At 53.5% G+C, this 15,270-nt stretch overlaps 5 protein-coding genes across 5 annotated transcripts; 3 read left to right on the forward strand and 2 right to left on the reverse strand.

The window, feature by feature from the left end:
- Positions 1–55: 55 nt before the first annotated feature.
- Positions 56–1,769, forward strand: CkaCkLH20_05386 (uncharacterized protein; the record flags this gene model as incomplete). Its single annotated transcript, XM_038888105.1, has 3 exons — positions 56–574; positions 630–1,002; positions 1,054–1,769. 3 exons carry the CDS (start codon positions 56–58, stop codon positions 1,767–1,769), a joined length of 1,608 nt encoding a protein of 535 aa, XP_038746581.1.
- An 89-nt stretch (positions 1,770–1,858) lies between these two features.
- CkaCkLH20_05387 (uncharacterized protein) lies at positions 1,859–4,188 on the reverse strand (the record flags this gene model as incomplete). The annotated part of the gene is made up of 6 exons (XM_038888106.1): positions 1,859–2,532; positions 2,636–2,966; positions 3,024–3,084; positions 3,154–3,644; positions 3,708–3,868; positions 4,038–4,188. The coding sequence occupies 6 exons, from the start codon at positions 4,186–4,188 to the stop codon at positions 1,859–1,861; spliced, it is 1,869 nt and encodes a 622-aa protein (XP_038746582.1).
- Positions 4,189–5,127: 939 nt separating this feature from the next.
- CkaCkLH20_05388 (nad h-dependent d-xylose reductase) lies at positions 5,128–6,240 on the forward strand (the record flags this gene model as incomplete). The annotated part of the gene is made up of 3 exons (XM_038888107.1): positions 5,128–5,232; positions 5,295–5,573; positions 5,650–6,240. The coding sequence occupies 3 exons, from the start codon at positions 5,128–5,130 to the stop codon at positions 6,238–6,240; spliced, it is 975 nt and encodes a 324-aa protein (XP_038746583.1).
- A 923-nt stretch (positions 6,241–7,163) lies between these two features.
- On the forward strand, positions 7,164–8,565 carry CkaCkLH20_05389 (uncharacterized protein; the record flags this gene model as incomplete). Its single annotated transcript, XM_038888108.1, has 4 exons — positions 7,164–7,393; positions 7,478–7,765; positions 7,822–8,290; positions 8,359–8,565. 4 exons carry the CDS (start codon positions 7,164–7,166, stop codon positions 8,563–8,565), a joined length of 1,194 nt encoding a protein of 397 aa, XP_038746584.1.
- A 1,720-nt stretch (positions 8,566–10,285) lies between these two features.
- CkaCkLH20_05390 (major facilitator superfamily transporter) lies at positions 10,286–12,336 on the reverse strand (the record flags this gene model as incomplete). The annotated part of the gene is made up of 5 exons (XM_038888109.1): positions 10,286–10,884; positions 10,949–11,398; positions 11,455–11,523; positions 11,584–11,824; positions 11,887–12,336. 5 exons carry the CDS (start codon positions 12,334–12,336, stop codon positions 10,286–10,288), a joined length of 1,809 nt encoding a protein of 602 aa, XP_038746585.1.
- Positions 12,337–15,270: the final 2,934 nt, after the last annotated feature.

Consider the following 15,270-nt stretch of genomic DNA (forward strand, 5'->3'; position numbering starts at 1 on the left):
GCGCATACTACATTACCTTCTACAGGCTGTGTTCGTTTAGACTGGATTAAGCAGAATGCTTTCGCCGACGACGGTGAACGACAACGACTCGACCACGGCTCCCCTCGACCGAGTTGAAAGCTCCGGTTCTCAAGCAACCCAGGCTCAGTCCCAGGCTCAGTCTCACGCCCATTCTCGATCCCAGGGCCCCTCTCACTTCGGCGGCGGCGCCGTCACTCCGGCGGCCTCATCCACATGGGGCCTTGGCGACCCGACTCCATCACAGCACCTGTCTTCCGAGGCCTCGACGTCGCCGGCCGAGTCATGGAGGCTGGATGAGTTTGTCACGGACCCCGGTTACCTCGCTTACCAGGAGGAACTGAGATGCCTCATCTTCAACACGGCTCAGACGGCCGCCCCCACGAGAGAGGGCACGCCCGAGGCGGCTGATGGCGGGTTTGCCGCGGGAGGCTTCGCTGCCCCGGGGTCCATTCTGGGCGATGATTCGGCCTCGAGACGGCAGGCTGGGCAGACTTTGGGAACGGGACGAAGGCTGGAGTATTTGAAGAACTACGTGGGCGAAGTTGCACCATGGGTAAGTGGGCATACGTCGCAATGATACCATGTTGGGGAAGCTTACGCCTATTTAGCTGGACATGTTTGATAGCGATCGTGCTTTCGGCATCCAAGTGCCGGTACTGGCGCGCAGCTCACCGGCTTTATTATACGCAGTTCTGGCGTTATCGGCTCGCCAGATGGAGCGGAAAGAAGGAAAACAGACATCGTTCGACAGTCTAGAGCTTTACCAAGAGGCCATCCGCCTGCTGACGCCGCTGCTCCAATCGCGAGACCAGAAGATTATCCCCATTTGCACCATACTGTGCTGCCTGGAGATGATGTCCGCCAGTGCTCAAGATTGGCGGAAACACCTCGAGGGATGCGCAGCTCTCTTTGACTCGTTCTACGTCCACGGATTCAGCGGCGGTCTCTTGCAGGCTGTCTTCTGGTGCTACGCCAGGATGGGTATGTGTGGCCTCTTACTACCTACATGCTAGTTCCGAACTAATCGTCTAGATCTCTGCGGTGCACTCATTTCCGACGGAACGGAGAACACTCTCCTCACTCCATCAAAATGGCTCCCGAGCGGCGCTTCTCACAACGAGGCACGAGAGCTCTTTCACCAGTCCGGCACACCCGACATGCACGCCAACTACGCAGTCTATCTATGCGCCAAGGTTTGCGAGCTCGTTGCAGACCGGACGAGATACTTCGAGCTCGGCGATGCCAACGGCTGCAGTCCAGACGAGTTGACCGAGCGCTGGATCCGCCTCTGGGAAGACCTGCAAGCGTGGACAAGAGACCGTCCGCCAGAGCTTCTGCCCGTTCAAAGCATCCAAAGCAGTCCTTTTCCTCAGATTCTGTTCCTCCACTGGGCGGCCATTTCTTCCAACCAGCTCTACCATACGGCTTGCACACTCCTCCTAGGATCAATGCCCAGACCCCTCAACATCAAGCTGGGCGTCACGGGCTCGGCGATTTGGCATGCAAAGTGTATCTGCGGCATCTCGCTGGCGAACCCTCACCAAGGATGCTTGAATAACGCCATCCAGCCTCTGTGGGTTGCCGGACGGCTTCTCAGTCACAAGTCCGAGCACGCGCTTCTCGTCAAGCTTATCCGCAGCATCGAAGCAGTCACTGGATGGGGCACATGCTGGCGAATCGATGATCTCGAAACCGCTTGGGGCTACAAAGTACGCAAAGAGCTTAGAGATGCCGGCATGGCAAGATGATCGTATTTGACGTCATTTGATGCGAGTATTACTATCGTCGAGGTTTTGTCCAAGGCCGCCTGGTCATTACCTCATTTTGATTATCACGCCTACATCAACCCCCAATCCTCCCGGACCTTGGCCGAGAACCCGTCCACGTTCCAGCCCGTCAACGACTTGACACGATCAAAGCACTCCAGTATGGCGCGTTGTTGCGGCTCATACGTCATGCGCTGCGCCGCGAGATACAGCGACGCGACAAGACACAAGTCCCAGCTGTCCCTCCGGTCATTATTCAGGGCGATACCACATACGCGCTGGGCGTGCCACAGCGGCGACATGGACGACGACTTCTTCCCCGCCGCCTGCAGCGTGCGCGGCTTGTTCTGCAACAGGAGGAGCATGGCGGTGTGGTAGAGCTGGTTCGCGAAGACGGCGGCGCCGTTGGTGAAGAGGATCGTGGGGAACAGGTTCTCGTCGCCGTCGATCTCGACCATCGGCCGGAACTCCTGCGCCCGGTTGGTGTACCACGCGTTCAGCGCGTCGTTGAGCATCGTCCAGCGGTGGACGGGGGTCAGGGGCACGCCGAGGTCGGGCGTCTGGGGCGGGAAGCTGCCGGCGCAGAAGTTGACGACTTTGGCGCAGAGGAGGAGCGGCTCGATCGTGTTTTGGAATATTTTCTCTGCGACCGGGGAGGAGGTGTTCCATTGCTGGGACATGGGGTTGTAGTTGAGCTGTTCGGGGACGGATATGGGCGAACCGGTTACGAGGGCTGCGGCGAGTTCTAGGGCGGAGTTAGCATTTGTTTTGATCTACAAAATTGGAGGTTGTTGAAGGATTTATACCCAGTCGTATTAACACAGAGAGAATCGAGATTGTCTTTTGACTTGCTTCGGCAAGCGTCATTGCCCAGAAGTTATCGCCGGTGACGATGGGAAGTTCATTCCAGCCATTTGGAATATTTGCGATAAATCGGCACGCCGTTGACAGAGTCAAGTGAACAAGTTCTCCGTCACTGATAGATTGGACGCCATTATGCTCCATTGACACATTCCCAGCTAGAGATTTGAGGTATTCGACATCGTTGGAAATCGTTCGCAAGTCCGCCTGTTGAACAGTTGCTGCCACCGCTAGAAGAGCATGAAGGACACCCTCAGACTCGATTGCGAGGCGGGGAACATATAGGCCGAAAGTCTGGCCCATGTCGCAGAGGTCAAGCTGGCATGGTGTCAGTTGATCCGCAGCATTATTCTCTCAGTATGACGAGGAACCTACCCAAGGCGCAACTTGGTACCTGAAATGACGCAGCAGCTGCAGTAACCTGTCCTGGGATATACTGTTGCTTGTCGGAGCATGTACAACACTCGACCCTCGTCTCTCCCTCGCCGAGTTTGGCGAAACAGACATCAGATCTCTGGGACTCAAGCCGATTCCATCTGTGCTGATCGCAAATGCCCCGGAACCATGTTCGGGCGATTGGCCGAGGCCATTCGTGCCTTCGCTACCAAGTGACAGTAAGACATTGAGCGCAGTCTCATATGCTGCGTCGTTGACAGGCAACGCGCCGTTCACCTTGCCTGCGATGTCTAGATTCCGCACCGGAGATGACAAGCTCTCATGCCCGAGACTCGGCGCACGCCATTGTGTCGGCGGGGGTTGTTGATTAGGTGCGATGCTCGGTTCGATGGGATTCGGCTTCGGAGTCGGTGGCTCAGATGGCAGCGGGTGCGCTTGGAACGTTAATACGGTCGGCGTTTGCGCTGAAGGTGGTAGCGGCGGCGGCGGCGGCGGTAGTGACGGCGCATCCTTTGCGACGGTAGGATTTTGATGCTTCTGAGCCGGAGATGAAGGCGACGCTTCTTTTGCACCCTGTTTTGATGCTCCTGGGCTGACAAACTGGCAACAATGTGAGTCGCGGTGACGATGTGGTGAGATCGGGCGATCATCTCATACGCGTACCTGAAGCCTCGAGTACTTCGGCGTCGTCGCCGCCGCTTCAGGTGCCCTCGGCGAAGGCGAGACGGTCAACGCATTTTTGTTTAAAAAGGTCAATCGAGGACCATACTGGCAATCGAAATTCCCGTCGATGCATCGCTGGCAGCGTGGTTTGCCTTCGTCGCCTGCGCAGTGGAATCATGAGGTCAGTTCCGTCTTCACCGAGTATAACCGAGGGATACGAGGAAGTGAGTGAAGAACACCACACCACGGTGGGTATACCTCCCACGTTCTCAAATCAACCAGCGCAACGATAAACAGGACGACGAAATGAGACGGTGATAAGAAACTCACATTTGCGCCGTCGGATCCGACACTTTAGACAGCCGGTGCGCGTCCTCTTGTGTCGGGGCTTGGAGGTGTTCGTTTGTTGACTCCCACCGGTGCCTCCGCCAGCTCCTCCTCCCGCCGCGGTTCCTGATGCTGATTCTGTGTCGTCGGCCATTATCTGTGACGACCGTGCTGCTGCGCTGGGTGTGTGCCATTGCGGGAGGGATAATTTTGTCGGATTGGGAAGGCAGAAGACGTCCCCAACAAATAGTGGAGGACGCGGAGAGACGCGGGTGAAGGAGGGTACCTGACGAGGGGCGAGGAGGAGGAGCAGGGAGGATGGCTCGAGGCGTGATGGTGGTGTGGCGGGGAATAAGACTGGAAAACTTGGGGTTTGATTTCACGCGATCACGGCAACAAGGATGGCGTTGACAGGGAGATGAGCCGCAGGATGTTGGATGTGGGATGGGAAAGTGAGCTGGCAAACACGGCTGGTGGAGGGACTCACTCACCGTTTTCTCAGAGTGGACTGAATGTCATCTTCTTCAGCCTAAATTGAGACGATGATGACGATGATGATGAGTTCTCACAGAGCCCGGCGTATTATCGGCGAATCTTTGACACCAACACCAAGTCACATCTCCGAGATGCCTCAATATTTTCCTTGAGGACATAGGATCCGTCCAAATAGCATTTCGCATTGGATAATTGGCTCCCATCTCATGTGAGCGGTCTGTCTCTTCACCAATTTGTTACCCCTCGTGGAACCCCGTCGAACACAAGTCAAACAGGGGGCCGCTAAGCGCGGGGATGCTTGCCCTTTTCTGTTAAGAGTGCTTAAGATTACCGAAATGGGCAGTTCTTAGCACCGGCGAAGATGCCCCTCCAAGACGATGCGTGAGAAATGAGGCCGGGCTGCGACGCAATGAATCTGCCCTGAGGCGGGGTCGTTGTGAAAGGTTCTGAAATATTTACATTTGCAACAGAACTACAATCTGCTCATCTTCAACCAACTTCATCCTCCTCACTCCAAGACAACTCTCGTTCTGAGCTTCTTCCCAACGCATCTTCTTAGCATCTACACCCTTTTTTTCTTTCACATCTTTCAATCACAATGGGCAAGGACACCATCACCCTCGCTTCCGGCCGCGAGATGCCTCTAGTCGGTTTCGGCCTGTGGAAGGTTCCCCGCGAGACCTGCGCCGACACCGTCTACAACGTGAGCCCCCATCATAGAGACCAGAATCTGTGAGAAGCTGTTCTAATTCGATATCAAAACAGGCCATCAAGACCGGTTACCGTCTCTTCGACGGAGCCTACGACTACCAGAACGAGAAGGAGACCGGCGAGGGTGTTCGCCGCGCCATCGCCGACGGCCTGGTGAAGCGTGAGGACATCTTCATCACCACCAAGCTGTGGAACAACTACCACCGCAAGGAGCACGCCCTCGAGATGGCCAAGAAGCAGAACGAGACTCTGGGTCTGGGCTACATCGATCTCTACCTCATTCACTTCCCCGTCGCTCTCAAGTACATTGAGCCTTCCAAGATCCCCTACCCCGTAAGTCTCATCGCGCAAGCAGTTCCAAGCTGGCACGCTCAAAACCACGCAAATACTAACAAGTCATGTTCTGCAGGCTTGGTGGCAAGATGAGGCCCAGACCATCGTCGAGACCGACAACGTCCCCATCCGTGAGACCTGGGAGGTCCTCGAGTCCCTCGTCGACCAGGGCATCGCCAAGTCCATTGGTGTCTCCAACTTCCAGGCCCAGTCCCTCTACGACGTCCAGTCCTACGCCCGCCACCCCATCTCCGCGCTTCAGATCGAGCACCACCCCTACCTCGTCCAGCCCGACCTGATCGCCATGGCCCAGGAGAACAAGATCGCCGTCACGGCCTACTCTTCCTTCGGCCCCCAGTCCTTCCTCGAGATCTCCAACAAGCGCGCCATCGGTGCCAAGGGTCTCTTCGAGGTCGACGCCGTCACCAAGGCCGCTGCCGCTCACAACGTCACTCCCGCCCAGGTCCTCCTGAGATGGGCCACCCAGCGCGGCATTGCCGTCATCCCCAAGAGCAACAGCCAGGGCCGTCTCCAGCAGAACCTGGAGGTCAACGGCTTCAACCTGACCGCTGAAGAGATTGAGGCCATCTCTGACCTTGACCTCGGTCTCCGTTTCAACGACCCCGGTTTCTACCTGCCCCAGAAGCCTCTGCGCATCTTCGCTTAAGCAGCATTAACCTTGTAATGACTTTGGGATGAACGCTAGGAAATTTAGAGGGTTTAATGGTGGGCGGAGGTGTTAAGAGGACCATATCAGGATCATTTGGTATCATAGAAGCGGCCCTGAAGAGGCCATGAATTGACGAAAAGTTTCACGCGCACAGATTGTCGCAAGTCCGAGTGCCCTTGGATGATTCAAGTGACAGTGTCATCAACAGTATTCGTAGATGTACTGGAGAAGCATCTTTCATGTCAGTGTGATACACGTTGATTATGTTTGAAGAAACGACAGATCTTTGAACATGAATGGACTACAAGATCGGTTTCACAGCATTTCATCGCAAGAAGCTCAAGATCTAAGCTCCAAGCTCCAAGTTCCCGCCTCCAAGAAAGCTCGGAACTCGGCCGATGGAGGGGCGGGCATCGGCACCGGAACCCGGACCTAGCAACCCCCGGCGTTTTGCCGAGTGACATTTGTTCTAGAACTGCCGGGTGCTTCAGATTACCATATTCGGAAGTTTTTACAAGCCAAGAGACGATGAGGAAGTGTTACTCGCTCGGTCAGTTCCCCGCTCTTCCTCACACTCAATTGGCATTGCCCAGGCATCTCCCCGATTGTCCGGTTCTCGACATTCTTACCGACCGGGACATATCACACGACGAGAAATATTTGTTTAGAGCGGGACGGGACGCATAAGTTTAGACTTGCTGAGCTAGCTTCTCATTTCTTCTCAGCGAATCGAAACGTGGGAGATTATCCGGCTGAGCTCTTCTTTAATACCTTTTTCCGTTTCAACTCTGACCTTCTCACACACTTCTACCTTTTTGCGACGCGACTCTTGGTAACGAACAGCTCCTCGCCGTCCACCTTGAATACCATTCGGCAATTTCCATTCTGTCGCATTCAATCCATACCAAACGAAATCCAGAATGTGCGGCACAATAACCTCAAGAGCGCCCGTCAACGGTGTCGCGCCGACTAAGAACGGTGTTGTCGTTGTAACAGAACTGGAGAAGCCCGCCGAGATCCTGAAGGCGCCGCTCCCGAACCCTTCGCTGGTGGTCACGGCCGACCACCAACTCAAGGCCGAGGAGGCACCCGTTCTGGCGCCCAAGAAAGGCGAGGTTTTGATTCATGTCAAGGCGACTGGTGTCTGTGGGTGAGTACAATGATGCGACATACCTTGCGCCAGCTTGCGCGAGCCGCGAATGGCACACGGGGGCTAATAGTGATCCTTCATCAGTTCCGACATCCACTTCTGGAAGACGGGCAAGATCGGCACCCTGGTCTTCGAAGGTGACTGCATCATCGGCCACGAAGCCGCCGGCGTCGTCCTCCGCTGCGGCGAGGGCGTCAAGAACCTGAAGCCCGGAGACCGCGTCGCGATTGAACCCGGCGTGCCCTGCGGCGAGTGCTTCCTCTGCACGGAGGGCCGTTACAACCTTTGCGAGGACGTCCAGTTCGCCGGCGTGTACCCTTACCACGGCACCATCCAGAGATACAAGTGCCACCCGGCCAAATGGGTTCACAAGTACGTTTTTTCAATCACTCTCGACGAGGGAAACCGCTTTGACTGACAGGATCCAGGCTCCCCGATAACATCTCCTACGCCGAAGGCGCCCTCCTCGAGCCCCTCAGCGTAGCCATGCACGGCATCCGCACCGCCGGCCTGGCTCTCGGCGTCGGCGCCGTTATCTGCGGCGCCGGCCCGATCGGCCTGATCACCCTCGCCGCGGCGCGCGCATCGGGCGCACACCCGCTCGTCATCACCGACATCGAGCCCTCGCGCCTCGAGTTCGCCAAGTCGCTCGTGCCGAGCGCCATCACCTACCGCGTCGACCCGGCTCTCGGCAACGAGGGCAACGGCAAGGCGATCCGCAAGCTGTTCGGCGACGACGAGTACAGCGCCCCGCGAACGGTTCTCGAGTGCACGGGTGTCGAGAGCAGTATCTGCACGGCGGCATTCACGGCGCGCCGTGGTGGTACGGTCATGGTGATTGGTGTTGGAAGGGAGATTATGAACAACCTCCCTTTTATGCATCTTTCTCTTGCTGAGGTGAGTTCCCTTGGTGGCTGCAGACTATTGAGACACTTTTCCAGGAGACTGACAATTGCGCCTTGTAGATCAAGCTCGAGTTCATCAACCGCTACCGCGACACGTGGCCCGCCGGCATCGCCTGCCTCAGCAGCGGCATCCTCGATCTGAAGAGCCTCATTTCGCATACCTTCCCACTCGAGCAGGCCGTCGAGGCCCTCACACTTGCCTCGGACTACAGGAATGGCAGCATCAAGGTGCAGATCGTGGATGAGATCGAGGCTGAGATCTTCTAAGGCCGGTGCATGATACATGAGGTGCGGCGTAGCGATCGGGGGTGGAGGATTGGTGTTGAGGGGTTGTGTACTCTTTTGGCTGGGCAATGAGGTCAATCATAGCATACTTAGCGTTATCGGTGTTACGGTTAATGGATATAATTTTGAGATTTGACTGTGCTTTGCGGTCGGTTCAAGATGGAGTTGCTTTCAACATGGAAGCAGGTTAGCGCCACTCACCACCTTTTACTTTACCCAGAAGTATTGCTTTTTTCTTCGACCATAGTACCATGGAGGTCTTTTTATGAGCCATGAAAACCATATTAAACCTGAAGGGCTACTCTGTTGCTAGAAGCAATTTCCATTCCTGTGTGCATGCGCACTTGAAAACTCTCCTGCTGTTGCCCTGATCTCTTGACTCACCAAGCGATGTTGCCGATGTTAAAACCATCAAAATCAACAAACCCATTACCTCTTGTTCCTTCCCTTCGCTGCTCCTGTGGTTGCCCTCTCGTTTGCTCCCTTTGTTGATCTCCTGGCTCGTTGATGGGTTCGTTCTCCAAAGATCTGATACTCAGACCATCCCCGGTGTATGTGATCTCCACTTGCCGCTGGTGCTCGCGGTGATCGGACCATATGCTCATATCCCAGGGCAAAAGGAGATCAGTCTGCATTTCATGGACAGGCTCCACCAATTGTAGTCGATACGTCCGTCTCGTATTCGTGGCAACGAAGGTATGAATCCATCGGTAGAATGACCTTGTGACGAGGTCGCCCAGATCGTCGAGACAACGTCGAAAGTCGTCTCTGAGAGCGATCTCATCTCCGAATCTGCTCAACAGATCTTGGATGGGACTTAAGTACCCCAACGTCAGGGCGGATTGCCCTCCGGTAAGTCTGAACGCGGTGACTAAGAGCTCGAAGGTGGAGCCACCATATCTGATGGTGAAGGTGGCTTCTGGTTGTCTGGTGAGATAGTTGTCAGGAAACCGAGCGCCTTGATTACGCCAGACGCGGGTTAGTAGGGTTTGTGCTGGGGTCGTGGACGTTCCAAGAACCACAGACGTAATGATAGATGGCTGAGTTTGACCACCATCTTGATCGCCTGGGGCGACAGGTTGACGAGGGCGATCTGGCTCGGGATCCATTGGGGTTGTTGTTGTGGTTGCGCAGATATGATTCTTAGAGGGCGAGCTCTCCGTCAACCAGTATCCTTTCGCTTCAAGGGCTCCAGTCAACAAGACAGCTTTTTTGCCCTGTTACTGGCTCAAATTTATGTCAATTCACCCCGCAAGGCTGCTTGAGAGTGAATCGCACAGCACGGTCTTCTGCTCGGTGAATGAATAGTCGAACGACTGTTGGAACATCGGTGAATGAGCTAACCAGCCAGATCGCCAATGAGGTTGAAAAGTTAAGATTGTTCAACTCAACGTACATGGCAAACATTTCTCTAACAGTTGTTTCGGTCTTAATGTGCTGGGCCTGTTAGAATATGTTAATGACTAGCTAGGCAACTCATGGTCGACAGCCGAGGAAGGAAGCAGAGGCTGGAAAAGGCATAGCATTTGTCCGAGAAACTCTATAGCGTGTCTATCTCTATGGTCTATTTTCTTTTTCAACACAGGCAATGAGAATTGCTCTGCTCATGTGCGCTCAGTTGAAGGCCTCCGTGGCCCGACTGGGATGCCACGTACCGTTACTTCAACTTGAGGTCTACGCCAAAAAACCACCAAATCCCAAATCAAACTTTTGTTCCCATTTTCTTCTTCTCATTCTCCTCCTTGGCCATCATACGCTCAGCCCTCCATTGATGACCGTAATTCCAATGGATCACCGCGAGCGGCGTCATTGACACAGTGATCAGCGCCAGGCCTAAGAACGTCGGCCCCACGCCCGTGAGGGCAATCATCTGCTCAATGAAAGCAACGCCAATAGCACCGAGACTGCACCGTACCAGGTTGTTGATGGCAGTAGCGCTCGCACCCTTGCCCGGGCAGAGATCAGACACCAGGGTCTGGTTGAGCGCGAAAACAGCGTTACTGGTAGCCGCGATGAAGAACTGCAGGACCAGCGGGACCGCAACCCAACCGCCCAGGCTTGTGATCGAGGGGTATGCCAAGGTGAAACCGTAAGCTGCTGTGGTGATGGTGAAGATGACTACGATCCATGGGAGGCGCATCAAACGGGCTCGTTCGATGGGGAAATCTGCGGGCACGTCCTTGGACGATAGCTTCTTTGCTGACGGTATGTTTCGCGCAGACTTATATGCGGCCTCGAAAGCTGCAAAGTCCTTGTTCATGAGCTTGCCAACAATAGTAGAGCCCACAATGGTGCCGATACCTATCAATGTGAGAAACCGGGTTAGTCACAGGCAACACTAATTTTAAAGACGACCTAAACGTACCATTTGGAAGAAAGCAAAGACCGATCTGAAGTTCGCTCAAGCCAAAGCTTGTCTTGAAGAGACCGCTTGTGCTTGATGTTACCATACTCCAAATAGCATAGATGACGCCTCCAAAGACAAGGTTGATGAGAATGTCTTTCTGAACTAGTAGCCTCAAGGGCTCCAAAAATGTCGCAAGAGTAATTCTTTTCTTGGGCTTTGTTGTTTCATGACTCGGCTGAGTGTAAGTGGGCTCCCCGGTGATGTACCACACCAAAGGCTTGTATATCCCGTTCTGTTGAATGGAGCCATTGCCGGCGATACTTCGCATCGTCTCGGGGAGGAACACAACAATGACTGCAAGAGTGATCGTCGAGATGATGAGGAGGAAGACGAATATCGAACGAAACCCGAGGAAGTTGGACAAGAGCCCTCCAAGGACGGGACCGACTGCGATACTGAAATTTCGGACTGCGAAATATTCTTAGTGGGCATCCAAAGAATAACATCAATACTGGTGAACATACTCGCTTGGTAGAAGCTGATGAAGCCACCTCTTTCCGAAGACGGGGAGATGTCCTGGATAACACCATTTCCTGTTAAAGCCCTATTGTCAGTCCCTGTAGGCCACGGCTAGCAAGACCAGGATTACCTACCAATACTGACAGTCGATGCACTTCCAGCTGCTTGCAGACCCCTGAACACAAGTAATATCGTGAAGCTTGGAGAGAAACTCAAAGCAATGTTTGAGACGATGTATACTGCGAACGAAGCGATGTAGATAGGCCGACGTCCAAGAACATCGGAAATCGAGCCCCAAATCAGAGGGGAGATTCCTTGGATGATCAAGTACGAAGTTATGGTCAGAGAAACCATGTTCAAACTAACATTCAGATCCTGTCACAAACCAAAGATGAGTCAACCAATCAACAAACTTCTGAATACACTGACAAACATACCTGTGCAATAGCGTTCAAAGACGGAAAGTAGATGTTGGAGGAGAGGCCCGAGAACAAGCCAGCGACTCCAATGATCACAATAACCATCCATTTCTCGTTCTTCGAAAAGACGTGATACGGCACCTCGGGCGGTGGGCAAGGGGTTGTGGCTCCGGAGGAATCGGAGTCGTAAGGCGGGAGCGGGCGATCGTTGGATGGTATGTAAACCATAGGCGGTTCAGAAAGGGACTTGGCCGACTTGTGATGACTTTTCTCTCTAGGGAAGAAGTCGTATTTGGTAGAAGCGGTGGGGGACTGTGAGTCCTGACCGGAGAGTACATGATCAGATTTGGTAGACCTGTGGCCCAAGTCCTGCGCCGGGCGGACTTGGGCATTGGAACTTGACGACATGTTGCTAGGAACATCTTTCCTGAACTTCGTGTCAAGAGTCGTATCTCGCGGGAAAGCCATCGTTGACTTCTCTAAAGACTTCAAAGGGAAAGAAGATAAACAAAAGACACCAACAAGACTGAAGAAAGCAAAGAAAACACAAACTCAAGTGAATGAAGAGCGAGGCATGGAGATGGAGTACATGGCTTGATAATATTTCACCCGCCGCTCTGGAGTCTTCTAAATATCTAAGCCTGACAGCACGTTAACGCCAAGAAGATAAGTGACGGGGGCACTCGGACAAGCTTTCTACAGAGCCCGGTCACATAGCCGGGGGGCGTGGGCCAACGTAGTAGCCACGCAAGTTCTCCCTCAGCCGCTTCAACGGAACGGCGCCGGTACGAGTATGGATAGGCCCCGCCGGCGGTGCCCGTGGGTCAAGCAAGGAGTCTTCGGTTACCTTAAACGGAAACAGCAAGGAATATCTACCGTCGGGCTCGAAGCACGTATCTTCTCGTGTTGCAGGTGGCGCGTGTCATTGGTTGGTACCGTATCTTCTCTTTTGAAATTCAGAGGCTGAGCGTGTGTAATATTCTTCCGTGTAAGGGTCCATCAAGACAAACTCATGTCTTGCACACAACTGGTTCAGTGGCTCCCGACACGTCCCGTTACAACTACCGGCCTACCCGCATCTTTCCCGTACGTCGAGCCTGTTTCGATCTACGCCGAAGACCGTCTTGGCGCCTGAATTCTCTTCTATTCTGATATTAAATTATGGACCGTTTACGCTTAGCTTGACGTCGTGCTCCCAGAGTTGAAAACTCAAGCCGTACAGAAGAAGGTACATAAGTGCAAGCATTATCAACACCGACACGGTTTGCACGCCAGAAAGAAGTGACAGGTGTCACAGCAGTCCCTTCCAGAACCCAGACCCGGACACTTGAGTATTCAGAAACCGCAACTTGCCCTCCTTCACAGTTCAGTCTCCTTATCCACATACTTTGACAATGGACAAGCGATCAACATACGTACCGAACACGGGCCTTGTGTTAGTGGTGATTCTAGGGAGTGTCGGTAAAGTAACACCGCTGGGACCGATTTCCGCGAGTTCTGTTTCTAACGGTCTCATTCAGCTGGCGCGTCGATCTTAGCTGGAGTCTTCATGCTCTGGCGGAAACGGGCTAGAGGGTAAAACAACGGGTGAGTTGCTAATCTATCTCCTTCATTGAACAGGCCATATCCGTGACAATGCTGATCCAAGCCCATCAGAAGGGAACCATCTCGGGTGACCGGGATAAGTTGGCCTCAATGACACAATCAACTCAGTCGGGTTAGTGGTTGTAGGGGAATATTGTGTGGAGAAACACTTCAGTTGGGTATCTTCTTTAGAGGAGATCATGGAAATCCCTTACACACGCATATGTAGCCGCGCAATGAAAAGCCTCAGCTCAGAGTTCATCATGTCTTAAGCCGCGTGTAAGACTCAGACGAAGTGGAGATAAGCATGATGAGCTAGAATATGAGATGCTCACATCCTTGCTCCGGGATGTGAGTGTTTTGGAGGGGTTGAGGGGGTCCGCGCCCAGCCCGGGGCAACCTAATTTTCAAGCTAGATTGGCTGCCGTGGCGGAGTGGGTGGTGCTATAAATGGATCTATCTGCTTCACGAGTATGCAAGATGAACGCTGTTGACGCGGGAAAGGGGAGATCACTGTTCGCCAGGACTCAAATTCCCGACGGCCGTGTGGGTATAGACGGATCGAAGCTTGTCCGTACATGCCTCTAGATGCGCCTAAGCTGAAATGGGACTCGGTGACACTTGCGATGTGTCGAACAGGACGACGTGGAATCGGTCTTGGAGACGGGTGCCGATGCAGATCGTAGTCCACCTCTACCCGCACGCTTGAGGTCAGTGTGCGTTGGAGCGATTTCTATGTGCCAAGGAGTGCTGCGCGACAGTCTCCGGCCGGATCTTGTGTGATTAGAGACGGCCTGGAACTTCTCACATCTGTTGTGTGATGCGGGAATAAATTGCGTATGAGACACTATCTCCTGCCAACTGATGCCTCAAGAGTAGGGAGACGGAAGGCTAGAGCCCGTTGCCGATCTGTTTGTGTTATGACAGCTTATAATAGAACATCAAGGTAGGAAAGACCCTGCAAACATGGTATCGTTACCGAGACTAAGGTAAAGGTTTGAGGAGACAGGACTCAGGTCAAGATAAGCCGCGCCCGGACAGTCTCATAGTTCGGCCCAAGACCTGAGTCAAAGATTGTAGACGAGCCAAGATTTCATTGATCGCTTCCCTCTCATTCGGAGCCCGGGTCATGTTACGGCACCTTTGGGGAAGGGGCAGTGACTCTGTACGAAGCCACCTTTGACCTCCAAGACCAGCCAAACGAACTTGTCCTCGTCTTGGATCAAATTTATTGACCTGTGATTGACTCACGTGTATCTCCCACGTTCTCAAGAGGTCAGGATGTACTGGGGTGATTGGCATGATGTTATCTCAAAAGTTCAGGACGAACTGATAGTTCGGAGCAACAGCTGCCCAACGAAATCCTGACGTTACGTTCGTCTAGTGTTCTTCGCATATCATGATCCGGGATCGACAAATTACGTTCAGAAAAACACATTAATCTGCCCCAGAGTTACAGTTTGGCGGTAGTCGATATCTCCTTGCAGAATTTTCAGGGGCTTGCTATGTCATTCAGGACTGGGAAAAGTGTGAAGCCAAGTAGGATAACGCAGCAAACCACAACGTGCGGAAATGACCCATGTCTCTACCCGTGCAGATTCTGCAGTCACATTTTGATTTACGTTTTGCTATGTCCCTTCGGAGTTGTTCTTATTCAACGATGTGGTCATTGTGCTTTGGCGATGTTGGCTGCAACTTGTTAGCCGAGAGAGCAGGCCGCAAGGTATGAGGTCACATGCTCTTCGACGAGTTGGGATGATGAAAATGTACCGAAATAATGGCCGGAGTAAAGTAGGTAGACAAAATGACGATTTTGAC

Source organism: Colletotrichum karsti (genome assembly GCF_011947395.1).
Source record: "Colletotrichum karsti strain CkLH20 chromosome Unknown Scaffold15, whole genome shotgun sequence".
Lineage (NCBI taxonomy): Eukaryota > Fungi > Ascomycota > Sordariomycetes > Glomerellales > Glomerellaceae > Colletotrichum > Colletotrichum karsti.